The 26,868-nt window shown below is 43.0% G+C and overlaps 1 protein-coding gene across 1 annotated transcript in view; it reads right to left on the reverse strand.

Annotated features, from left to right (window-relative positions):
* The window catches only part of LOC108804494 (cytochrome P450 2D20-like), a 27,416-nt gene extending 4,532 nt beyond the window's left edge, over positions 1-22,884 (reverse strand). The window contains 9 exon segments of the mRNA XM_018576277.1: positions 2,310-2,451; positions 5,345-5,532; positions 6,043-6,184; positions 7,828-7,848; positions 7,850-8,002; positions 9,858-10,018; positions 12,147-12,299; positions 19,620-19,782; positions 22,682-22,884. Of these exon segments, the coding sequence (XP_018431779.1) occupies positions 2,310-2,451; positions 5,345-5,532; positions 6,043-6,184; positions 7,828-7,848; positions 7,850-8,002; positions 9,858-10,018; positions 12,147-12,299; positions 19,620-19,782; positions 22,682-22,873 (1,315 nt within the window). The 5' untranslated portion in view covers positions 22,874-22,884.
* Positions 22,885-26,868: the final 3,984 nt, after the last annotated feature.

Consider the following 26,868-nt stretch of genomic DNA (forward strand, 5'->3'; position numbering starts at 1 on the left):
CCCCCCCCCCCCTTCACTTTTCGCCCGGGGCCCGCGCCCCTGCTGCCCTCCCCGGTTGTTACGCCACTGCAGGGGCGACAGGCAATCGTGTATGCTAAGAGCGAGTTTCATAACAGTGCATATAACACGACAGTGATGCATCAAGTTAAACTGCCTAGTGGGATGCCAGGCGGCATGTCGACAGAGGACCATGACCATGGTGCCCATCTACTCCCCCACCTCCCCCCCAGTCCAAGGTGGGAGAGGGTTGGGGGAGGAATACCAGGCAGTGGGTCCCAGTAGCGCATGATCCCCTGCCCAATGCAATCGAGGAGGTGCCTAGAAATATCAACCGTAAGCATTGTTTGAGTGATAGTCAGAGAGAACGGATATCAAGGTTAAAACATAACATTAGCTGAAAAGCAATCTCACCCTGCCGACCTCACCGGTAGGGATAACATTAAGGGTGGTCACAGCATTAAGATTAGGCTAGACGCCTCACATCATTAAAGTTATGTCATAGTTTTGTATGTGAGCACCTCTGCGGTGCAATGATGGCGGAAGTCCCTCAAGGATGGCTCCACAGTCGCTCTGCAAAGGCGCTCAGTCAAGAACCAGATAGCACACACGGGAATGTAGCCACAGGTGGCCGGAGTCATGGTTCACTCCAGGTTGGGTCCCGGCTAGGCTCTCCTATCCGGACGTCTGCCCCCCCCCCGAGCGGGAGCCTGTGATGTACGAGGCGAGGTGCCTGCTGAGGAAAAAGGACCATGGGGGAAGTCGAGCCAGCTTGGGATTGCCACGGCATCCGTCTCCAGGAAAGTGAAAAGATCGGGGAGCTGCTCCAGGGTGTGGAGGACAAAAGAGGATCCATTCCGTTGGACGATGAGATGAAAGGGGTGACCCAAACGGTAAGTAGCACCCACCGCGTGAAGCAAATCCAGGAGAGGTTTCAGGATCCGTCTCATCCTCAATGTATGGCGGGAGAGGTCTGGCATCACTTGAATCTGTGCGCCATGAAACCGTGCCTTTGCTCCACGCAGCCCGCAGGATGGCTTCCTTGATCGTGAAAAAGTGCTGCAGTCTAATTACAAGTCATCTTGGCGACATCGCCGAGATCACTAGTAAAGAAACAAGCGGCTTCCCCCATTCTTCATTTAGCCCTGCTTGTGCAAAGCAGGGCTAAATGCAGAAAACAAATTACCGCCCGGCCCCCTGGACTCCATGTTCCGGGCATCGGGTGACTTCAAACGTGCCACCCCGAGGCTGGGCCTCGGTGGCCTTGCCGGGAATCCGGCCCTGGCTGCCACCAGACCTCACACAGCTCAACTGAGTGCAGGAAGCACGCAACCTAATGGAATTGCCTGCACAGCGCCCCCTGCTGGCCGGCTGACCGAAACAAAAATAAAGTAACTGAACACTAGAGCGCCGAGAATGAGGTAAACCAGCAAGCTTCGTCACTATGTATCGGGGCATTTTGACAAGTACTTGTCAAAATGCCCTGTATCGGTCCCTATATCGATGCTAGTACCCGTATCGGGACATCCCTAATTTAAAGAACAAATCCAGTTGAAAGTGACTAACTGCAACTAGCTATACCATGACCTGGATAAATGGGATCTTAGCAGACATAGGCCCCTTTTACACCTGTCCGGGATTCACTCAGACAGCCCTGGTTTTGAATGCGGTGTCCGGGTTTCATGGCAGCTGAAACCCGAACACATGTCAGGCAGACAGGGGCAACCAAAATTAAGATAGGGGCTACTGACCCCCCACTGGAATTGGTCTGGACTGATATTTACAAATGTATGGGTGGCGCTATTTACATATGAATAAGCCACGACTCATTCTTCCAAAAAAATGTCCATGTGTCGCTAGAGTGTTCGGGTTTCGCTGAAAGAAAAAGGTGGCAGCCCTAAGGCCTATGCAAATGACCGGACCCCACGTGGGTTTGTGGGGGAATGGATGTAAACTGACATGTGGCCATTTACATTAGATTACCCCCATCCAGCATGATCGGGTCCATTTACACCCAGCTGCCCAAAGACTAGCATTGGGCATCCGATCAGGTCTGCTTAAAAAAAATGACAGACGGACCCGATGGGATGGGCCGGTTGAAAGGGGCCTTAAAACAGAAAAATCAGGTCCTCTTTCCTGCCACACAGGAATGTGCTGTGTGGCAGAGCTGTGCAAATCGCAGGACTGGCTGGACAAAAATACAAATCATTTGTTAGGTAGAACAGTACACAGGCATGTGAGCTGTGTATTTAGCTGTTTGCCTGCAGTTCAGTGGAGCACTACATTTGTCATTGACTATGAGCTTACTGTACCTGCTGAAAAGGGAATGAATGCCTCTTTTTTCACAAACTTTCCTTCTGAATCCAGGAAGTGTTCTGGGTAGAACTGATGCGGCTTCTTCCAAATGGTGTCATCTTTTAAAACAGATGTTAGGTTGGGTATGATAGTGGTGCCCTAAAGTAAACAGAAAAGAAACCCATAATTACAAGTATGTTTTATTGAATTATTTATTACTTGAGCACGCACTACACACCCACGTCTGGGCTTGTGATCTCATGTTCCCAGCAGGGAACTTCAATTCCATGAAGATAATTTTTTCAGGTTGGTGTAACTAGTCAAACATGTCAGCTAGGTACAAGTTTAATTTGCATTACAAGACAGTAAAGAAAATGCCTGCTTTATATGAATAGGATAAAGCATTGTTACTCTTATCAAAGTAGTGCTTTTTCTACCTATTTAGGAAGCAAAGGGTTAACTGGGGTTTGGGATTAACCCCGATAACCCAATATAAAAAAAAAAAACACCATTGCTTTGTACTTCGTTAAAGGGTTGGTTTAGTACTCATCGGGTATAAGGGCCTTTGGAGCAGGGTGGTGAAATAACAGGTTTTGGTCTTTTGGGGGAGCATTTTTAACCACTTGCTGACCGGGGTGTTTACACTCCCTTCCCATCCAGGCCATTTTTCAGTATTAAGCGCTGCGGTACTTTGACTGACATTTATTCCGTCATGCAACACTGTATTGAAATGAATTTTATACCATTTTTGGGGGACAGATAGAGCTTTCTTTTGGTGGTATTTAATCACCACTTTGATTTTTATTTATTACTATATTAAGGAAAAATTACTGAAAATTATGTTAATTATTATTACCCAATTTTTTGGTCAAATATAAAAGACGGGGTCACGTCGGGTAAATAGACACCAAACATGTCAAGCCTTAAAATTGTGCGCACCCGCAAAAAAAAAAACTACCATACCCAAAAATGACCATAGGCAACGCTTTAAAAGTTTTTACCGCTCATTAATTTAGTGTTATCAGTGATTAATGGCCCTATAGTTATTGCTCTCACTGTGACGCTCAGTGATATGTAACATGTGCGCCGCAATCGTTATTTTCGCAAGTATGCGCACCCGACGCATGTTTGCACGCATTTATGTATGGGTGGGGACTTTAACATTTTTTGTGGTTTTTTTCCAAATTCTTTTTCATGTGTGACTTTAATTTTTTACCATGATATACCATGACCTGGATGAATGAGAACCTTTACAGACCTAATGCAGGGGTGGGCATTCAATTTTCTCATGGGGCCGCATGAGAAACTGGGACTGTTGTGGAGGGTCGAACCGATAAGTTAAACTTAATTCTGCTTAACATTAATTGTATCTCTTTATAAAAAGCAGTAAATCATATGGTTTTGATAATGTCTCCATTAGAATGCCCCTTTATATTATTGTCCTCACATGCTGTACCTTACTACTTTATTAGTAGGCCTGAGGCAGAAGCCAGGAGGTGGAGCAGGCTGCAGGAGAAGATGGAAGAAGATTCTCTTCCATCCTCCTGTAATGCTGTGGGCAGGAACACATTTGATGTCACTGGTTGCTAGGCCTGCCAGTGGTCCTAGCAACCAACGATTGAAGACGAGGGGGGCCTGCGTTGGGTTATGGCTGGCAGTAGATGCACCAGCCTCGAAAGGCTGGCACATCCACTGACAGACAGCCATAATCGAGAACAGATTGGCACACTCAGTCTGTACCGCAGGCAGGACAGGGAAAGCCAAAGTGCTGGGGGTGGCCCAGGGGCCTTAAAATACCCAGGTCTGGCCTAATGGAATTTGTTCTTTCACCACAAATGGAAGGCTGAAGTGTTGCTACCCCTGATCTAGATGATGTCTAAAAATATCTGCAGGAAACTCTGTTTTTATCAATAACAAGCAAGGCTCCCCTAAATGCGAAATCCCATAAGATGGAGCTGTCTATAATAGAAAAACAGGCAATACAATGTATCAAAATTTAATGAAAAAATAGAAAACAACATTAAACAAAATCGCATCAAAAAACCACCAACTGACAAAGACATTTAAAATCAATAAAAGGCAAGTCCTCCTTAGTATGGCCCGAGTGAAAAAAGGTGCAGTTGAAAATATATTTTGACCAAATAAATGGTCAAAAAACTAACTTTAAAGTACAAGCGCTGTATAGAAAAAGCAGATACATATGTATCAAATGGAGAGCTACTCACTGTACAGTGTATTTGGATGGTTAGGCAGTCCCTGCAGGAAGTAGTATTGAAGCTGTGTCCGCTGTGTCCACACGATCCAGACTCTGAAATCTGTTTCAATCAATTGTGGTGATGTGATCAAGATGGAAAGGTGCTGCAAGGTCTCCACACTGACATCCACCTGCAGGGTGATCCACAATCTATGTTGCTGGATGAGGTTTAAAGATTTTATTCCACACATGCAGGTGCACTTGAAGGCGCAGATAAAAGGAAATCCATGAGTCAGATATCACTTGCGTGGCAGGTTGAAAATCTGTCAGTGTTGTCACAGCCGGTATATTAAACACATCGCCGGCTGGGGATCTATCCGTGGGTTCACACAGCAGGCTCTCACAGCGAGTAAATATCCTCCAATAGACAATTGGACGCAGGTTTCCGAGTCCACCACTTCTATGTTGTAGCTTGATTTGCTTATAGTGAGAAAACTTCAAAAAGGACTTCAAACAGCCAGCGCTGCCAAGGAGGTAAATCGTGGGCATACAAGGAGGACTGGATACACGTTATCCCTAACGCGTTTCCCCCCTATACACACAGGGGCTTCTTCAGAGGGACTCTGTTTTTACATTTAATTACTTTGACAAATTATTTGGTTTATATTCTGTACAATTTTTGAACAAAACAGAACATTGATGTGAACTAAAAAGTGTATATAGAGTTCAATGGGAAAATCTGCCAACTTTTCTAATCATTAAAACGCCTTGTTCTACTGCTGAGTACCATGGCTGGAATGTATCACAATATACTAGCTACATGCTCCACCTTCTCTTTCACATGTCCTCAGTCCTTACCTTGGGGATTTGAAAACCTTGGATGTTGGTGTCTTTGTATGTCATATGGAGCAAAGCCATAGGCAAGATATTTCCATAGCGCTGAACCTCATGGATGACAGCATTGGTATATGGCATATTGGCCTGGTCTTCCATAGTGGGTAACCTATCCCGTCCAATTACACGGTCAATTTCTTTATGAACTTTCTCTGTGTCAAAAGGAAATGACATATTAATAGCATTTATATTTGCCTCCTTAAAGCAGATCTAAACACTTAAAACTAAATTCAAAATATTGCAGCCTTCCAGTCCATACATGAGGTGGCTGCATTTCTCTTTTTCAGGCTAAGAACATTTTCAAGTTCAGAAAATACTTGCTGATCTACCCCCACACTGCAAGGGTTAAGTGCTTGTTTTGGTCTAGGGTCTAAAATAACAAAGCAATACTTACCCGAATCCTGGTCCTGTCTGACTGCTAGACCAGTCCCTGCAGCCTCTCTCCCCCTCCGCTACACTATATTAGATATGATGACCCACAGGTCATTAGACCACCGGAGCGGAGGGGGAGAATGGCTGCAGGGACCAAACCCAGGCAGGATAAAGTTTGGATGAGTATTTTCTTCTTATTTTACACCCTAGGCCAAAACAAGCACTTAACCCTTGCAGTGTGGAGGTAACATGCAGTTTGGTTTAGGTAACTTAAGACACTAACTACTTACCCTGGATGTGAGGGTGGTGCAGCATCATTAAGAGAGACCAGCGTAATGTGTTAGAGGTTGTATCTGTGCCAGCTACAAAGAGATCCGCCATGACGTACAGAAGAGTCCTATCAGTGAATGTACTGTTGGGATTGTTTTTATTCTGGCCATAAAAAGAACATACAAAAATAATGCATGAATAGTGATTTCTATTATTCTAATATTTTTCAGATATTTATATTTCATTAAACAAATATCTTCTGTTTTGTACATATAGATTTAAGTAGAGAGCTGCGCGAGATGATGGTTACCTTTCCTGTCCGATTTTATCAAATCACCATTCTGCATCAGACCACAGCAGCCACATGCTCCCTGATCTCAGTGAAAATCTTGTTGGATAACTTTGGGTGATTGTTTCCCTTGAGACATCCCATTCCCAGAGGCTGTGCTCCACCCATGGTTAGAGGCATCTGGTGTACCTGTTTATGAAGCTGTCATACACAATTGTCAGCCTCCCTCTATTGTCTGTGACCTGTTTTTGGAGGTACTTAAAGGTGACTACTGATCCCTAATCTGGTCTGGTCATCCCCCTTAAACATGAATGAAACATTACACTCAAACAGGATTTTTAAGGCGTAGAAGATCTACCTAATATTGCCTAATATTGAGTAGGTCCCCCCTGTGTCACCAAAACAGCCCTGATCCGTCAAGGCATGGACAACTCTGAAGATATGCTGTGGTATTTGGCACCAAGCCATCAGTAGCAGATCCTTTGAGTCCTGTAACTTGCAAGGTGGGGCCTCCTCCACTCCATATGTGCATCATTAATCCTTGGCCTCCCATGACCCTATAGCTGGTTGACTGTTTTTCCTTCCTTGGACCACTTTTGCTTGGTCCTGACCACTGCACTCTGGGAACATCCTACAAGAGCTGCAGTTTTGGAGTTGCTTTGATCCAGTAGTCTAGCCATCACAATTTAGCCAAAGTCTCTCAAATCCTCCAGCTTACCCATTTTGTCTGCTTTCAATACATCAACTTCAGGGAAAGAATGTTCATGTGCTGCCTAATATATCCCACCACTTCCAGATGCCATTGTAATGAGATAATCAATGTTATTCACGTCAACTGTCAGTGTTCATAATCTTATGGCTGATTGGTGTACAAAAATATAATTTGTTATGCATTTATCTTAGCAAAACAGTTATAAGAAACCTTTTCCTTAAGACATTTTTACATACAAAATGTATAAAAAATAAACATCACACTGTACACAGGTCCATGTGTAAACTCAAAGCAATTTCCAAAACATAGCTTGTATAGTCTGTCACAGTATAAACTCATTCCAGAACATGCTGATGATTTAATGATATTCTGATATTTTTAGAGATTACTACTCTTCTACTACTGGTTATCAGCATATTCTGGAATGAGATGACACAGAATATAGAAACTGTATAGTGGAAATTGTATTGGGTGTGCATATGGACTTGTGTACAGTGTGTTGTACCATCTTTTAAAAGTTCATGTGTAAAAATGTCTTTTAAAAAAAAAATGTTTTAACCAATTTTTTTAAGATGAAATTATATAGAAATATCATTTTTATTCATTTAACACACTAAATATCTTGTTTGAGTGTAACATGTTTCCTTGATTTTATAGCGATAGCCGCATCCTTGCTAAGATGTGTCCATTGGCTTTAATTGAAGATTTGATTCCATTGTTTAATGGGTTTTCCTTTTACCTTATCATAATCTGCCAAAGCATTAAGCGTGCTAAATTAAAATATAGTAGAAGAACCCTTTTTACTTTTTCCATCTCTTCATAAAAAGGCATCAATAAAATCTCTCCTGATGCTGGGATCCCAGGTGTCTTTGTGTTTCTGGATGATGTCTTCTAAGAAGGCTAGATAAGTGCGCACAACTTGGAATTGCCTTTGATGGGGTCCAGGCACCTTCATCAGCCAAGGGAAGAGTTTGTAGAACTAGAGAAGAAAAAAATTCAACAAACTTTTACTCATTGGTCGTTGTTCTTGAGGCTTATGTGTTGGTGCATTACATTTATTTTTAAATGTGTATTTTATTTAAACAAAGAAAAATAATTTTTGTATTGAAATTATCTGTGTTTCTAGCTAAAAATGATGTATGTATTTTATTGTATTAATGCACTTGTAACAATACAGTTGAGTATTGTGCAGCTTACTTTTTTATTTAAAGAGCAAATTTTTCAGAGCTAGCTTTTTGTGGCTTCTTGGGTTGTATGATGTAACAGTCTACCTACATAGGTTCCACCTCACTGCTCTATTGGGGAGGGGGGTATAAGGAGGGGGTAGAGTCCACATCTTCCACCATCAAAGGCATTAATGGAAGAATACTCTTTTTCTCCATTTACGTTATGTGTTAACCTTTATAAAGGCATGATCACATTGTCAGCCCGTGAATAATTTAATAAAGCTGATTGGATATCTGCTGCTTTATTAATAAAACAAGCTAGGCTAGCCATACACAAGTTTGCTTGACTTTCTAATGGTTAACGTGGTCAAATTGATGATTGTTTTCAACCATAGTGCTAAAATAAATCGAAGGAGCAGGATGGAATGAACCAAATTCTAACAGTGAATGTGGTTTTTGTTCTGAAATCTCTAGAATTCATTTCAAAATCGAAAGTTAAAGAACGCTAGTCAAATAAAATCTTAATCCTTGTGGTGGGGCTACCCCCGCACTGCAAGAGTTGAGTGCTGGTTTTGCCTAGGGAGCAAAAATAACAGTTATATTCACAGAACCATTCCAGCGGTTTCAGGTCCTGTGGAGTGGGATACAGGTGGCAGGGACCGGTCTAGGAGCCAGCTGGGATTGCGGTTCAGGAGAGTATGTCTCAGTTATTTTAGTCGCCTAGGCAAAACAAGCATTTAACCCTTGCATTGCAGGGGTAGCCTCACTGCAAGGGTTAAGATTGTATTTGCCCAGCGTTCTTCTTTAAAACCAAATGAAATTCCAAATTACATTTATCAAGTCTCTGATGGCATTCGGTTCTGACAAGATTTTTCACATGAACGTTCATACGATAATACCACTGTATGGCCAGCTTTACACATGTCAGAGATGCAGTCAGTAGGGATGCAGCTAATGACTATTTTCATAATCGATTAATTGGCCGATTATTTTTTCCAATATTCGAATAATCGGATAAAGTTAAATACATACATTCTTAATTTAAAATACAATACACAAATGCAGTGTTACAAAGTTTACTTCAGAATAAAACTGCAGGCACAACTTTTTGCAATCGCACTGCATTGGAACACGTGCCATTGTGGTACCGTACGTTCCAGTGTAGGCGATCACACTGTGGATGGTAGGCGCATTTGGGGTGCCTTTAATATGAATGGCACCTCCCGCAGCAGAATTTGTCAGCCCGAAACTAAACATGACTTTCTTCCCACCTTTTATATTTAAAAAAAAATAATAGTGTAAGGACATGGCGCTTGAATAGCTTCAGCCAGGGAATGACAGCTGCCAGTGTCAAGATTCCACAGACGGCAGCTGAATGTAAATACACCAGCAGTGGGTGTGTGCAATAGCCAGCCTGCTATTGGCCATTCCAAATTAGAATAGTCAATAGCAAGCTGGCTATAGCACCCACCCACTTCTTGCCCCCAGTGTGGAGGTGAGAGCGAGGGGATCCAATCAACTAATCGATAATGAGAATAGTTGACAACTATTCTCATTATTAAATTAATCAATTAGTTGGTTGCAGCCCTAGAAGACAGTAACCAGTTGGCTCATTAACATTCACATTTATCACAGAAATGCAGACACAGACAGTATACAAATGACTACCTGAGTAATAGGTTTCGATCCCAGTTCAAATGATTCTCTTAGCAAGTTGATCATCTTCTGGAACAATAAGTCGCTATAATCAAATCTGTCTCCAAAAATTACGGAGCAGATTACATTGCTGACTGCATTGTTGATTATGAAGTATGGGTCAAACGGATGCCCTGAAGATATAATAACCAAGAATATAATAGCATTATTTTTCTTTGCTCAGTTTGATTTTTAAAAACCAAACTGAGCAACTAATAAAAATTAAAGTGAAGCAAGGATAAAAGTTTGTTCATATTAATCAGATTCTAGATTTTAATTTGCTAATACAAGCCTGTTCTGCCATTGTTACATTACAGAAAGAAAGGGCTGCAGGCTTGTTCACACCTAAGCGTTTGTTGAAGTGCTTAGAATGTGCACCCAAACTGTAACCCAGTAGGCTCAGTTAACTATTCTCTAAAACATGTGCTATTTGCCATAATCAGCATTATTTTCAGCCATGTGACTGTTATTACCCACTGTTTTGGCTGTCAATGCTGAAAATAGCTGTTATGGTAAATGCTGATTATTATGCTCTATTGCAGCCTGCATAAAGACATTTAGCTCCATTGTATGTTCTACTGCACTATTCTTACTACCTGCAGTATTCAGCATTTGGTCACATTTCTCATTAGGTGTATTGTTGTTCTAACGCTATTGTTAAATGATTTAGATATTTTTTCATACTATAATTAAAGCATGCACCTGTGCCTCTGCATGGCGGGATTACGAGACCATAGTAAAGTCTCTCTATTGTCCCCATCCATATCTCCTTAAACTACTGGATTATCTCGGGTTAGGCAGGTAGCCAGTGGAGGTCCATGTAATGATCCGTGCAAACTCTGCGGGAGGGATAGGATCACAACTGCGGAGGTAAGCGTAAATGGCTCAGTTGAAGGGTTCACTGTCACACTTTAGTGTAGTGAGTGAAGTCGGAACCCCTTACACATCATATACCATTTGGTTGTAGGAGGAATTAAATGGCAGCGGTGAATTCCCACAACCCTCAATTCTACAGCATTGGGGCCTGTTGGGAATTGTAGTTCTCTCCCCAAGTTTACTTCACTAGGGAGGTCAAAGAGACAGTAACTCTATTGCATTTATGACAGTCCAGAGAAGAGGGTAAGGCAGTTTTTTAGATAAGAGAGTTTAGTTGAATTCACTACCCCTAACCTTGATGTCAGTAGGTGCAAACAACTCGGCAATTGATTACAGCATGTCGTAATGGCTACTTGCTGTTAGGTGGAAAGTCCATTCACAGGATGGGAGGCTGCATCCAGGCTGCCAGAAATCCAAGGGGTAGATGTGTAGGTCCAAGAGGGGTTAGCAGGATAGCCAGAGACCGGTGCAGTTTAGGTTCCTAAGTAGCTTGCTCGACGTACTACTTTGCTAGAACGTCGAGCAAGTGAAAGCCTACGGTTTAAATAGGCAGAGCAGGTGATTGGGGGGGCGGAGCCGGAGACGAGACCCGACCCGAGCGTCTCCTAGCAACGGGACGCCGCTGGGCCGGGCTCGCCGCGTCATCACGCCGACTCAGCTGTTCGGCAGAAGGAGGAGTGGAGCGCGGAGGAACGCCCGCCCGTCGCCCGGCAACAGGACGCTGTTGACGGGGCCGTCCCTGCCATGTTCTTGGGCTACGGAGCGGGGTCCGATCCTGACAGTCCATGTGGTGCTTCAATGTCCCCAGCAAATCGCTGGCAGTAGCCAGATCAGCATGGGTGAGGGCCGCCTTAGATAATCAGTAGAATCCAGTAGGAACCAGTAGCACATGGTAGGCCCAGCGGGTCCCAGTCAGGAGCCGAGCACCCAGTAACAGGTAACAACCTGCAGGCAACAGAACATATTGACTCTCTAGCAGCATGCTTCGGAGTTGTGTTACATCCAGGTCCGACCAATGACAACAAGCTCATCAGTGTTTGTTAACCAACAAACATCCAGGCTAACCCTAATGTATCCCTAACACAGCACTCTGGAGTTCAACAGAGTCTGGCAGATGAAACATCATTGATGGCCATTGCGTACACCTTACTGGTGGAAAAGGAAGTGTGAAACCCATCACTACATTTTATCCCATACATCTACTCATCAATCCTAAAACTGCACATTTCTTAAAGTATTTAACTCTAAAGTATGAATAAGCCTTGCAGAATGTCACTTTATTACCAACATACCCCTTTTGCATTGCAACCTGTTATAAAAAGAATTCACATTGCTACCTGAAAAAAAAAAGGATATTGTATAACAGCATTTATCATGTTGTCTTACCTTCTTCATCTTGAAAAGCAGAGCAGAGGTAGCCAGCCTCCTCCCGTACTCGCTCTTCAATAGATTTTTTCCCCATTCCAAAATTTCTCAAAGTATAAAGTGCGAATCGTCGTTGTTCTTTCCACTGCTGACCATATCTGCTGAATGCTATGCCTACATCATGAAGAACCAGGATTACCGACATATAAAAAAGAGGAAATTAAACTAATACTGATTTTACCAATTCTAATACACTAACTGCACTGTATGATGTCTCCTTCAAGTAGTGGCTTGTCCTGCCATTGACATCCACCTATTGCAGCTTTCTGAGATGTCCTTCCTTCTGGAGGGTGGCAATTTTGTTCCCCATGGTCCCTGTTTGTGTTGGAAAGTAGCCACTGCTCCAAGCTCACTCCCATAATGGACTACAAACTCATGTTTGGTTTACTAATTTGTTTTGAGATTGTAGTCCATCACGGGAGTGAGCTTGGAGCTTGGCTACTTTACAACACACACAGGGACCATGGAATACAAAAGTAGCCACCCTCCAGAAGGAAGGACATTGTCAGCACCAATTCAGAGATGATTTCATGGATCTACAGCTGAGTGACAAATAGAGTACAGTGAGTACACAATTAAGATACATTTTTTGTTAATAGTTAGGATACTTGTGTGCATTTTTAAGATTTAACTCCCGAGCTTAGAGTCACTTTAATAGCGAGCTCTGGGAAAGCAATTTCTAACCTGGCCAACAACATGGTATTCTGCTACAAACTACATGGATAAAAATGTATTAGCTACTATTTCAGTGGTGGATTACTTTTACAGTAATAGGGTTACTTTAAAATGTACAGTATGTACATTTTGTGGCTATAGTATAGCCACTAGTTTTTTAGTTTTGGATACAGTAGGGAAGGGTTTAGGTAATTTTTAAGGGTGCCATGGCTCCAAGGGTCTGGTATAGATTTTAGGGGGAAGCACATTTTTTACATTTATGTTCTTTTTACATTTTAGACTAGGATACGTCAAGACTATATCAGGTTAGGCAGGTAGCCAGTGTCATGACTGAGTGTCATTACTTAAAAAAGGTTGAGAAATGCAGTTTAAAGTGGCTATCCACAGCCAGTTCTGTTATAGGTTTAAACAGCTGAAAGTCACGTTTCAGAAAACGTCAGTTTACAGCAGTCAAAGAATCAACATAACTTCTGGTTGGTAGCTTTGGGTCACTGCCCTAGTCATATTAATCCCCATTAGGCCACATGCACATGGCCATAAATAATGCACAATGCAGAGCAATTATCGTTAGGGTTCAGAATGCATGTGTATCATTTTCAATCGTGGCATGCACACAAGTAAATATGCACTGCATTCAGAAACATAACACAAAATCTAAAATTCTGCGTACAAACACATACGCATATAGTGAAGTCCAAACATAGAAAACAGAGCAGGAGAACAGAATTAGAATTTTATGAATGCATATTTATGCATCAAAATGCATATAAATGCAAGCATTTTACTGATCACTTACGTCGGAACTTTTTGATCAGAAAAAAAACATACGTATATGATCAGTCATTTTTTTAACGGCCATGTGCATGTAGCCTTACAGTTACCATTATGCAACGCCTTGGTGTGTTGACAGTTCAATGCTGACAGCATAAAGTAGAACCATTACAGTGATGTCACATGGAAATATTGGTGCAGTGAGGTATTCTGGCACAACAATATTACTGATGTCATCTCATTGTGTGACTCAGAAACATGATTCTCTGTTAGTGAAAGTATGGCGTAATGTTTATTTCCACCTGTATAAAGGTCATTGTATACCTTGTGAGATTTAGCTTTCAATGGTAGCACATTAATGACGGAGTCCACTCGCTTACCACGTCTTTTAAAGGGCCTCTTTGCCCACTTTTATTAGAACCAACATAAAAGTCCACACCGTTGTTTCCCTCGCAGGGGTCTTCAAACACATTACAGCAAATAATGTTTGTCCAAGTCTCACCGACTCCAGGTTGTCACACATACTCCATTTGTAAACGGCTCTCTCAGCCTCCTCGGCTGTCTTCCCGTGCCTCTAGCACACACAGCCACCTGGCTCCCCTCTGCCTTCTGGGTGGAGTCCTCCTGACTCCTGAACATCCCTGTTCCTCTTCCCAGCTGGAGCCCAGAACACTAGCCCGCACACTTCCCATAAGTGCAGTGCACAGGTGTGCAATCAGGTGCTGGCCACTACTAAACAATGGACCCAGGAATGGAGATTTCATCCCTCCCAATTCTGTTAGAAATCTCCCAGTTCCAGGATCCCATGCCAAATCCTGAAATCCTGGGAAGAGCTGCAAAGTCAGTTCTTTCCCAGTACAGGAACTTGCCTCCTGGAACTGCTCATCCCCTCTGGCTGAGAGTCCTGGGTGTCTGCGTTGCCAGCATCTTGCATGGCAGTGCGACGCACAGCCACAACCTGTTAGTCAATACCTCTGGCTGGGCAGTAGACCATATGAAGCACATATACACAGGTCAAAAGAAAGGCTGGTGGACATTATCATCCATACTTATAATAGTTACTAATCATCTATAAAAAATTGCAGACATCAGTGAGAAGACTTCTGTGTGATTTGATTGGTATTTGGTAAAGACTCTTTTCCCAGACCAACCATTTGTACTATGCTACCCCCATAACCACAGATCTCTAGGGTACCACAGTACTATACAATTTGGTGAAAATAAATCAATGTAATCTTAATCTAGTTACTTTCTCTTTCATTATAGTTTTATCCCGTTTGGCTATAAGGAAAGAAATACAAAAATATTACTTAACATGATGCTGCTCGCCAACCATTTAAATTTTGCTCTCATAGGCCAATATCTATGCACCCTTTTAGGCAACTTAAATTAAGTAGTGGAGGCCAGGCTTGTTAGAGGGAATCTGTTAATGTGCATAGGTACATACAGGAGGCAAGGTTAGGCTTTTGTTTTGTTTCCATTCACTTCCTGTCCTAGAGAAACAACAGGAAGTTGTAGGAAATCTCCCCAAACATGTTCTTTCACATTTTGTTCCTGTGACATCACTAATATTTTGGATATCCCATCACTTTAAGACGATGGTTACTAGGATAAGAGGAACAGATTAATCTACCCATCATGGACACAAACAGCAATAAAAAAAATCACAAGATGCACTGTTGCCCTTCTGTTGTCTTACACCAGTCTTGCCACTCTCCGTTCTGCCCTAACATTGACTAGTCGCTGACGGCCACAATTCGCACGTTCAGACCCAGATTCTCGGCTGGCAGTTCAATCTTTAAACACTTTAACAACTGCTGCTCTCGAACCTTTAACAAATTCTGCTGTTTTGCTGTTACTCGCTCCATGGCTCCGAGCGCCAACAATCATCCCACGTTCAAAGGCTGTTAAATCGCGTTGTGTACCCATATCTTCAGAAAAAAATTACTTCTACTGTCGTGGTAAACAACCTGCTTCCCTATTTATATTGGTCTGGCCCTCTAGCAACTTCAGCACGAAATTATAGCTAATTTGCCTACAAACGTCAGGTGGTCATAATAATCTGGCCACATACGCCCACACACACACATACATACACATATACATATACACACACACACTTTAAGATGCTATTGTGTAGCCAGGTTTCTTCACATTTCTGCAACCGTCAGCTTACAGCACTCAGACAATCCAACATAATTTCTGAATGGTAACTGCCGGTCACTGCACTTTGTATATTATATCTTATTACACTTGTCATTATACTTTATTGATAGGGTAAGAAAAGTAGTGTGTCATTCTAGGATAGTCCACGCTTGCTTGCTATAGCCAGGTGCTCGTTCTGCTCGTTTGCTGAGAGCCACTATAATTACATGACCGTACACCAGCTATGTCTGAACTCTTTCTTTATTCTTTCATAAAAGGCATAAAGATAGCAAAAGATAAACTGGGACACACGCTGTAACAAATCTGCAATGCAAGCCTAGGATCTCAACTGCGGAGTGTGTACCTCACGGTCTGTTCAGTAAGGGGTCTCGGCTTTTACTCTCTCATCATATTAGAGAAGTATGTGAGACCTGTCACATCATTCAGAACCGTGGTATCAAAAGTTGTAGTTACTAGAGGTGACAGGGTTAACTGTGAGGCAGACACCCGGTGGTGAAGTATGGTACTGAGCACTATTGCTTAATCCACTATTCCCCACTAGGGTAATTGAATCAATTCACAGATGATATATGGAAACAAGTACTAGTGCAATTTGTATATAAGGTTTTGCCTCAGAGAGTCCAGTTCTAACATAGAACAACACTACTTGGTGATAGTAAATGATCTACAGGCAATATTCACACAGTTGCTTATATACGATTTGACTAATCCAGTTTAAGCAATTGCACACATTATGGGTAATGGGAGAGTAGTCCCAGATACTTGCGGTTGTGAAGCTTGCTGCTGCTGGCACTCCTAGTGGGTGTTTGGCTGAGTGATGCTTGGCTCCCGGGTGTCAGTCCCCCTGTGTTGGGTGGTAGAGGATTCGGGGCTCCTTCAATGTGGTGTAATAGCTTGCTGCTAGGGGTCCGTCTAATCGGTCTGCGGTTGCAGAGCGTGAATCTTCGGCGTTCACTGTTGCAAACAGTAGGGCGCCGAAGATTCGTGTGGCCGCGTCTTAAGAGGGCTCCTGCGCTTGCGCCAGGAGGAGCCACGAGCCGACGTGCGCGTGCGCTGAGAGAGGCAGCCCTGGCCCGTTGTGCGCATGCGCGGTCCCGTATCGTGATTCCGGGACGGTGAGTCTCTTACACACGCTGACGCATTTTACACAGAGGCACTTAGTGATAGTGATATGAGTGAAAAGCGTCAGCTTCATCTCTTGTGGTATGCTTTTCTGAAAGACAAAAGAAAGCACTTGGACATAAGGGATGTGTGGTCATCCAATTTTCTTGTATAGACACTTTATTTATGTCTTTGCTTGTTTAATAAAGACTTTGGTGTTTCTATCGAAATACAGTTTAATACTGATGGCATAAACTAGTGATATGGCAAGAAATGTTTGTGCAGTGATGTAGTACTCTGGTACTTTAAAGAAAACAGATATCATCTTATAGTGTGACTCAGCAACATGATTTTTCTGTTTGCGAATGCATGATGTAATGTTTATTGCCGTTGGTGCAAAGTCCAGCATGCAGTAAATTCTCTGTCTGGGGAACATATAAGCTGTCACATTATGAAGCACGTTTGCACGGTAATTGAAGAAAGGAAATCAGAAACATGAATTGATACTGCTAATAATTAATAACCACATATCTAGAGAAAGATTAAGTACAACAACTATGACAGGGTTACTTACGAGTGTATGTAAACCATAACAGTTAATTTCTATAACCTCACTTTTGGTCTGTTAAAGGCTACCTCAGGGCAAAAAAAAAAGTACCAGTAGCCACCCTCGAACTGCAAGGGTTAGGTGCTGATGTTTGTCTAGAGGCTGGAGTAAAGCAGATTCACCTACCTGAACCCTGCTCCCCCAGCAATCTGTGTTCTCCTCTCCTCCCCCTCTGCTCCCACTTGGTGAACTGTCACTTGGTGTCCACATATATTATGCAGGTATTTGGACAAAGATTTACACAAAATTTATTGGAAACAAAAAAAAAAAAAAGAAGGGGGGCATCTAATGGAAAAGTAAAGGGACTCTAATGGAAAAGACTTTAATGTGAACTCCATGGTCATCTTATTTTTTCATTTTTTTTTGTTTGCATGGCATACCCCCTTAAAATGCATATCAGTCCCCTGTCCAAGATAAAGGTCTGGTGTAGATTTTGGGGGGAAGCACACATCATTTTTTACATTTACCTTTTTTATATTTTTTATTCTAGGATGTCTCAAGGTTTTTCCTTCTTTTAAAGGGTGCCATGACTTAAAATAGGTTGAGAAATGCAGTTTAAAGTGGTCATTCACAGTGAGTTCTGTTGTAGGTTTGAACAACTGAAAGTCACATTTCAGAAAATGTCAGTTTACAGCAGTCAAAGAATCAACATAACTTCTGGTTGGTAGCTATGGGTCACTGCCCTATTCATATAAATCCCTATTAGGCCATATGCACATTTTAGGCCAAACATTTTAGGCCAGAAAAAAAACAAACATACGTATATGTTCAGTAATTCTTGTTACGCCCCTGTGCATGTAGCCTTACAGTTACCATTACACCTCGCCTTGGTGTGTTGACAGTTCAATGCTGACGATATAAAGAAGAACCATTACAGTGATGTCACATCGAAATATTTGTGCAGTGAGGTATTCTGCTACAACAATATTACTGATGTCATCTCATTCTGTGACTCAGAAACATGATTCTCCGTTAGTGAAAGCATGACATAATGTTTATTTCCACCTGTTTAAAGGTCATTGTATACCTGTAAAACTGGCCATACACCTATAGATTATCTGCAGATTTTCTAAGGTCAGATGGAAAAAGTGCAACAGATTCCTCCATCTACGCTAAAGTGTGTGGAGGAATGTCCGCTGGGCCAAGCTTCAGTATCTTGCTAGTTGGCCCCGCTGGCTCTCAAAATACCTGAACATTCTGATTGGATGCAGGCATTGTTTGGGTATTCTGAGTCCCCCCCATCAACTGGCCGATTTTTGTACAAAAAAAACATTTGTACGGAAATCGAATGATAATCGCAAGGTGTATGGGCACCTTTAGTCAATACCTCTGGCTGGGCAGGAGCCCATATGAAGCACATATACACAGGTCAAAAAGAAGGCAAGTGGAAATTATCATTCATACTTATAATAGTTATGGTACTAAACTAGTGATCTTTTAAAAAAAATAGATAGAATCACACTTGTGTGTGATTTGATTAGTATTCTGTAAAGACTATTTCCCCAGATAGACCATTTTTACTCTGCTACCCCCATCCACAGATCTCTAGGTTCCCACAGTACTATACAATGTGTTGAAAATAAATCAGGGTAATCTTAACCTATTTACTTTCTCATTCGTTATAGTTCTATTACTTTAGGCTAGAAGGAAAGAAATATAACAAGATTACTATACAAGATGCAGCTCGCCAACTTTTGAAATTTTGCTGTCATATGCCAAGCTCTATGCACCCTTTTACGCAAGTTTTTGGCCCGCAGACAACTTACATGAAGTACTGGAGGCCAGGCTTGTTAGAGAGAATCTGTGAATTTGTATAGCTACATACAGGATGCAAGTCAGAAAATGTTTCCTAGTGCAGTAGTTTGTGCCGGCAATTGAACCAAGTGTTGTGACTTTATTGACTGCATATTTATCCTAGGTTAGAGATTTAGAAAGCATCAAAGTCACTGGACCAGGCAACCTACATTTTTATGAGGCCAGCAATGGCAGCCTTTATATTACTCTCAGTAAAGATTTTTAAAAGAATGGTGGGTCCATTACATCGATGTGTGCCCCTCGCCCCCTCCCCAATGTAGCTGGACTCCCTCCTCCCACTTAAGTTTACCATTTATTACCATTATTAAGTCCGACATGTTCAAACATGGGTATAGAAGGCCGGTCTGAAGTGTCTTCCGATTTTGTGACCAGCGCCTCTTTTACGGCATCATATCCATTTACTACAACAGTATTTTCAAAGAATATGTTGAGGCTAAATACGTCTCCATACTGTGTCCTCAGCTGAAAAAAGAAAAAAATATTTCATACATGAAATGTAACACTGAAAAGTTTAGGTTGTTATAGAGCAGCAATGAAAAAGTCTCCATTCTCTTTAGTTTTCCATTAAAAAAAACCTTATGGATTTGTTATGATATGTAAAGGGAGGATATCAGTTGAAGTGTGCCTATGTCCATACTGAGCACTGCAATGGTAATTTGTACAATGTTAAGTACAACGGAGCTCAGCAATCAGTCTATTTTTCATTTCACTCTTCTTTTGCAAGTAGTCTGCCCTGGTTTCTTCATATTAAAGGAGAACTATGAGGTGAGTGCTTTTCACTCACCTCATAGTTCTAGCCGACCTGTGACAATGAGACTGTCACAGGTCGGCTCAGTAGATCGGGAGGTGAGCTCACCTCTCGATCATGTCACGGCTTTCGGCCGTGACAGGGGAGGGGCTGGATTCCGCTGACTGGCGGAACGGACGGGGGAGGGGGCGGGTACAGCTGGCTCTGCCTCTAGATAGGCAGAGCCAGCTGTCAGTCACACAGCTGGGCGGATCCAGACATAATTGTCGGGATCCGCTTCAGCTGCGGCGTCTCAGTATACCGCGAGCAGCAGCTCGTGTATATTCTGAGCCTAGGGTGACGGGAGGACGCTAGTTTGGGTCCTCCCGTTACCCTAAGGAGAACTATGGGGCTTTCGCCACCACACCCAGACTCCCTGCACTCAGTGTAGTGGACTAGGAGAGGAAAGGTGTAAAAAAAAAAAAAAAACTAGCTAAGATGAGCAGGGAGAAATATGTTAATTAGGGCTAGTTAAAGCATTTCTAAACCCAAAAACAAAAATGCAATATATTGAAGCTTACCAGTCTATAGCTGTGGTGGCAGGAGTGACTGCACCCTGTGTGCATTTCATACATCCCTGAACCTTGCAATCTGTATGTTACACACCCCCCTGTGCTCTTTGAATTACACACACCATGAGCCCTGCCCTCTGTGCATTATACACACCACTGACCCCTGCACTCTGTGCATTATACACAACACTGACCCCTGCACTCTGTGCATTATACACACCAATGACACCTGCACTCTGTGCATTATACACACCACTGACCCCTGCACTCTGTGCATTATACACACACCCTGACCTCTATACTCTTTGCATTATACACACCACTGCCCCTGCACTCTCTGCATTATACACACCACTGACCTCTGCACTCTGTGTGTTACACACAACCCGACCCCTGCACTCTGTGCATTATACACACCACTGACCCCTGTAATCTGTGTGTTATACACACCCTTGATGCCTGCACTCTGTGCATTATACACACCCTTGACCCCTGTAATCTGTGCATTATACACACCACTAAGCCCTGCACTCTGTGCATACACACACCCATGACTCCTGTAATCTGTGTGTTAGACACACCTTTGATGCCTGTTATCTGTGCATTATACACACCACTGACTCCTGTAATCTGTGCACAACACAAACCCCTGACCCAGTGGCATAACAATCACCAAAGCAACCCACGCGGTTGCTATGAGGCCCAGGGCAGAGGGGGGCCTGGCAGTGGCAGTGGTGGAGGAGGACCAGGGCCCAGCGGTAGCGGAGAAGGTAGAGGAGGCCGGGCCCGGTGGTGGAGTTGCAGGAGGCCGGGGCCCTTCGGTGGCAGTGGCAGCGGTGGCCCTGCTGAAGCAGGAGGCCAGAAGGTGGCGGTGGTAGCTGAGATGGCCGAGGAGGCCGGGGCCCGGTGGAGGAGGGCCCAGCAGGGGAAGCTCCGGCCTGACAGGAGCGCAGTGTGCACGGTAAGGGACCCCAACCAGCCCACCTTAGACCCTGCAGGGCCCACCACAGAGATTATATGGTGGGCTCTGCAGGGTCACTCTCAGGTGGACTGTGCGGAGTCTCAGATGGGCTATGCAAGCTCTCAGGAGGGCCAGGTGGGCTCTGCAGGGTCTCTGGTATGTTTGGGGTCTCTGGTGGGCTCTGTGGGGTCTATGGTGGGCTCTGAAGGGTCACTCTCAGGTGGGATGTGCAGGGTCTCTGGTATGTGCGGGTCTCATATGTGTGGGGTCTATGGTGTGGTGGGCTCTGCAGGATCTCAGGTGGGCACAGTGGGGTCTGTAGTGGGCTGCGCGGGGTTTTTGTTGGGCTTTGCAGGGTGTCAGAGGGGCTCTGCGGGGTCTGTAAGGGTCTATGGTGAGCTGTGTGGGGTGAGCAGTGAGCGGCGGAGTGATTTGTTCTTCAGCTCTGGTGTCAGAGCCAGCTGGAGCAGAGCTGAAGCAAAGTAGATGGTGCAGGAACAGGAACGTGTTCTGGAGGTAAGTACTTTATGCCCTGACCCCTGTACTCTATGTGTTACACACACACCTGCGTTACACACACCCCTGAACCCTACACTCTATGTATCACACACACACACACCTGACTCCAATCTATGTAGAGCCAAAGGAAATCTCACTGCTCCAATTCCTTAGCCACCATCAGTGTACAGTGCTGACATTTGTTGCTTTATACACTTTTATTCACTGTTATATTGGATTTGCTGTGAATTTCAATAAATTCTGCAGTATTGGAATTCTCTGGATAGTGCGGTCTGTTCGTATACTCCAGCAATCTATGTGTTACACATACCCCTAACCCCTGCACTGTATGCGTTGCACACACCCCTGACCCCTGCACTATATGTGGTGCACACACCCCTGACCCCTGCACTGCTTTACACACATCCTGACCCTGCATTTTTCTGCAGCTCCTCAGATCTCCCCAGCGGGGAGAAATGCAGCAACAAAAACATGGCAGAGGTTTTCGTCTTCCTGTACTCGATCCAAAACAAGCAGTACACGTTTTGGGTATACATAAACTTTAAATCAAAGCCCAATGTCTCATTTATGTTTTTATCTTACCTTTGATAAACTTTCTGGAAAGTTGTTGAAATCCAGTTGGAAAATATTTCCAATAAAAGGCAGAGGGAACGGTCCTGGAGGGTAGTGGTTTCGACCTCTGTTTTTTGCCCAATAAGCCACCAGAACAACAAAAGTAACTGCGAGTCCTAGAAGTGCCGAGTTCCATACAGACGGCATACTCACAAGCTGCATGCTTAGATATGATCTCTCGCCAGCTAACCTTTACCTTCTAAATACAAAAAATTATAATCACAGCTTACCCAGTGTGTGCTACTAAAGTCCTAACTCATACAGAAATGATCAGGTTTTATTTACAGACATCTTATCAGCAGGCCAGGGTAGAACGTTCACTCCTTCCTTGGCTGGATTTCAGGCCCTTCCCTTTTTCTAGTAACAATGAACATTTGGTATACAATACAGACTTTCCAGCTACTCTAAAGGGAACAGCTGAAATTCCTAAAAGTTTACAGCATCTCATCAAAAGGTTTAACACTTTTACTGCCAGAGCATTTTTTGCACATGTTAAAATCCACATTTTAGGCCTTAAAATTACAAAACTCCCCAGAATTGTATAGTTCCTGAAAGCACAGACCCTGTAAAAAAAATGTTGGCAGTTGTGAATTTGTACGTCTCATAATATTAGCACAACTCTTTATCAAACCCCACATCTCAGTGCAAATTACAATTTAATACCCACATTTTGTAAAATATAAATGATGAGGTTGAGCCGAGTAAACAAATACCCAACATGCCAAGCTTAAAAATTGTGTGCGCCTGTGAAATAGCGAAGAAATATGGTACTTTAAACTGTCCATAGGCAGCGCTTTAAAAGCCTGTACAGATCATCAGTGTAGAGTTAACTGTGAATATTTGACCTAGAATTATTGCTCTCACTCTGGCTCATGCAGCAATGCATAACATGTGAGGCTTCATTGTCATTTTCCTATGTAGGCGCATTTGATGCATGTTTGCATAAGTATGCACCTGTTCACTGGGATGGGGACTTTCAAAAAATGTTCTGTATAATTTTTACATTAATTTTAACTTTCTGAAAACTTTTTTTTAAAACTTAATTGCTATCACATACAAGGGCTCCCAAGCCCCCTATGTGATAGCACATTGGAGGTGACAAGTACTCTTTCATCACTTTCCGTCCGGCCTTTGTAATGAAACAGCCAGATGGGACATTCTTCTTTGGGTGTCCCCAGGAGATATTAGCAGGGTTAGTCACTAAGCTGCCGGAGGCAGCCGAGTGTATAACTGAACCGTAGTGAAGTGAGCCGAACAATGTTCGGCTATTCACTACGGTTCAGTATGGATGATTTCAGCCGTACATCGGCTGCCTTCGGAGCCGAAGAGCCGAAGTGCAGAGGGACTTCAACTCAGCCGATCCAACATCCTATGTGAATAGGGGCCAAACAGAAGTAAGGGAATAGCCGAATGCAGCTGAGCGGCATTCGGCTCAGCTATTCTGCTTGGCATCTCTGTGGTACTGAGCAAAATAGGAAATCAATAGGAAGCTAGGTTTGTGAATAGAACCGTAGGTGTCTTAAAGACCCCTGATGTCCCCATTAAAGAAGACCTGTCCCTGTATATTTGCTATCACATAGGGTATTCTTAGCCCCCCATGTGATAGCAATAAAGTTAAGTGTATAGTAAAAAAAAAAAGGATTAAAGTTACATTTGAAAAAAAAACCACACAAAAAAAGAACCCCACCCCCATGTACACACATGCAAACATGCGTCAGGTGCGAAAACGATGATTGCACCCATTGTGCAGCACATTTTACATATCACTGCGAATGTCAGAGCGTAAGCAATAATTGTAGGGCCATCAATCACTGTTAACACTAAATTGATGAGCAGTAAAAGCGTTTAAAGAGTCGCCTATGGCCAGTTTTGGGTATTGTAGTTTTTTGCAATTTTGCAGGCGCTCGTAATTTTAGGGCTTGACATGTTTGGTGTCTATTTACCCAACGTGACCCTGCCTTTTTTATTTTGCCCAAAAAATTGGGTAATAATAAAAATGTCAAAACAACGGGAAAACATTTTTTTATTTTAAAAATTGTTGGCACTTTTTTCTTTATATAGAAAAAAAAATAACCCCCCCTGGTGATTAAATACCACCAAAAGAAAGCTCTAGCTGTCCCCAAAAAATGGTATAACTTGACTTTTTTTTCGTTGTCCTCTCAGTCTGCTCTTTTGAAATGGCCCCCTCTGTCCTCTGTGTAGAGGCTGCTGTGCTCGTTGTAACCACAGCGTAGGGCGTGGAAAATTACATTTCTCACAAAGCTATGCTTCTCTGTGGAAACTCTTGAGCTCCCCTCTCAATTCATTAATATTCATAGTGGTAACAGCCCCTGGGCAATGCAAAATGACCTGTAGGTTTTGTTTGCACCTGTGACTGCAGTTGGAGCTAGTTCTGAGTAAGTTTCATTCCTGTGTGTCATTATGACTGTGGTAACAGTCTTACAGTCCCTGTCAGTATAATATATAGCTCTTTGTATTAAATATATATAAAGATAATAAAAGGGTTTATAAATACATATACAGTGCATTCAGAAAGTATTCAGACCCCCTTCACTTTTTTCAATTTTGTTATGTTGCATCCTGATACAGTTGTTTAAATTCTTTTTTTTCCTCATTAATCTACACTCAGTACCCCATAATGACAAAGTGAAAACAGAATTTTAGAAATGTTTGCAAATGTATGAAAAAGGAAAAACTGAAATCACATTGGCATAAGTAATCAGACCCTTTGCAACAACACTTGAAATGTAGCTCAGGTGCCTCCCATTTCTCTTGATCATTGCTGAGATGTTTTTACACCTTGATTGGAGTTCACCTGTGGTCATTTAAATTGATTGAGCATGATTTGAAAAGGCACACACCTCTCTATAGAAGGCCACACAGCTGATAGTGCATACGGTATCAAAGCAAAAGTCATGAGGTCAAAGGAACTGCTTGCAGAGCTCAGAGACAGGATTATTGCAAGGCACACATCTGGGAAAGGCTACAAAAAAATGTCTGCTGCACTGAAGGGACCCAAGAGCACAGTGGCCTCCATAATTCTCAAATGGAAGATGTTTGGCACAACCAGGACTCTTCCAAGAGCTGGTCACCTGGCTAAACTGAGCAATCAGGGAAGAAGGGCCTTATTAAGAGAGGTGACCAAGAACCCGATGGTCACGCTGACTGAGCTCCAGAGATCCTGTGTAGAGATGGGAGAAAGTTCCAGAAGGACAACTATCACTGTAGCCCTCCGCCAATCTGGCCTTTATGGCAGAGAGGATAGACAGAAGCCTCTCCTCAGTGCCAAACACATGAAAGCCAGCTTAGAGTTTGCAAAAAACACCTGAAGAACTCTCAGACTGTGAAGAACAAGATTCGCTGGAGAAACCTAGATTTACCCGTTATATTGCAAATGTTGGCAAATTAGGATTTTCCTAGTACTGTGCTTGTTTGCATTAGCAATTGATTTGGATGAATCACTCGGGAAAATAAATGAAGGGCAAACCAAACACAAATAAATTATTTGCAAGAGTTGGTGAAACAAGAATACCACACAATAAATAAACTGTCCAAATGTATACAAAAACAATATTAACATTGTCTATATACATACAGAAACACAGGTGTATATACATATGCCAATTTTGTTGTGTCAACCCTCTCAGAATCCATAAAAGACCACCCTTTATCCAGGCAGGCAACCTGAATGCCCAAGAGGGTGTAGGTGGGGTGGTGCAGCAAGAAGCAAGCTGAACCATATCAGACCACATACCGTACCCAACACTAGGACAAAATTCAACACCCCCCCCCCTTCTCCAATTAAATAACAGACAACATTGTGAAAGACTTTTATTAAAAATACAGACATATTCATTACTCAAAGACTGACAGAAAGTGTGAACTACAAACACATACATAATACCTATATATATTTTTCTTTTTAAAAAAGAGAGAATGAGAGCAAGCAAGAACGAGCGAGAGAACGTGTCAGAGAGACCAAGAGCGAGCAAGGGAACGAGAACACGTCAGAGAGAACGAGAGGCCGCGTCAGAGAGAGAGACTGAGAGAGAGACCAGGTCAGAGAGCCTGAGAGCGAGAGATAGAGAAGAGACTGCGAGCGAGAGCCTGAGAGTGCTTCAGAGAGAGTGAGAGCAAGAGACCGCGACAGAGAGCCC

This window comes from Nanorana parkeri, unplaced genomic scaffold, assembly GCF_000935625.1.
Source record: "Nanorana parkeri isolate BGI_ZX_2015 unplaced genomic scaffold, ASM93562v1 scaffold62, whole genome shotgun sequence".
Lineage (NCBI taxonomy): Eukaryota > Metazoa > Chordata > Amphibia > Anura > Dicroglossidae > Nanorana > Nanorana parkeri.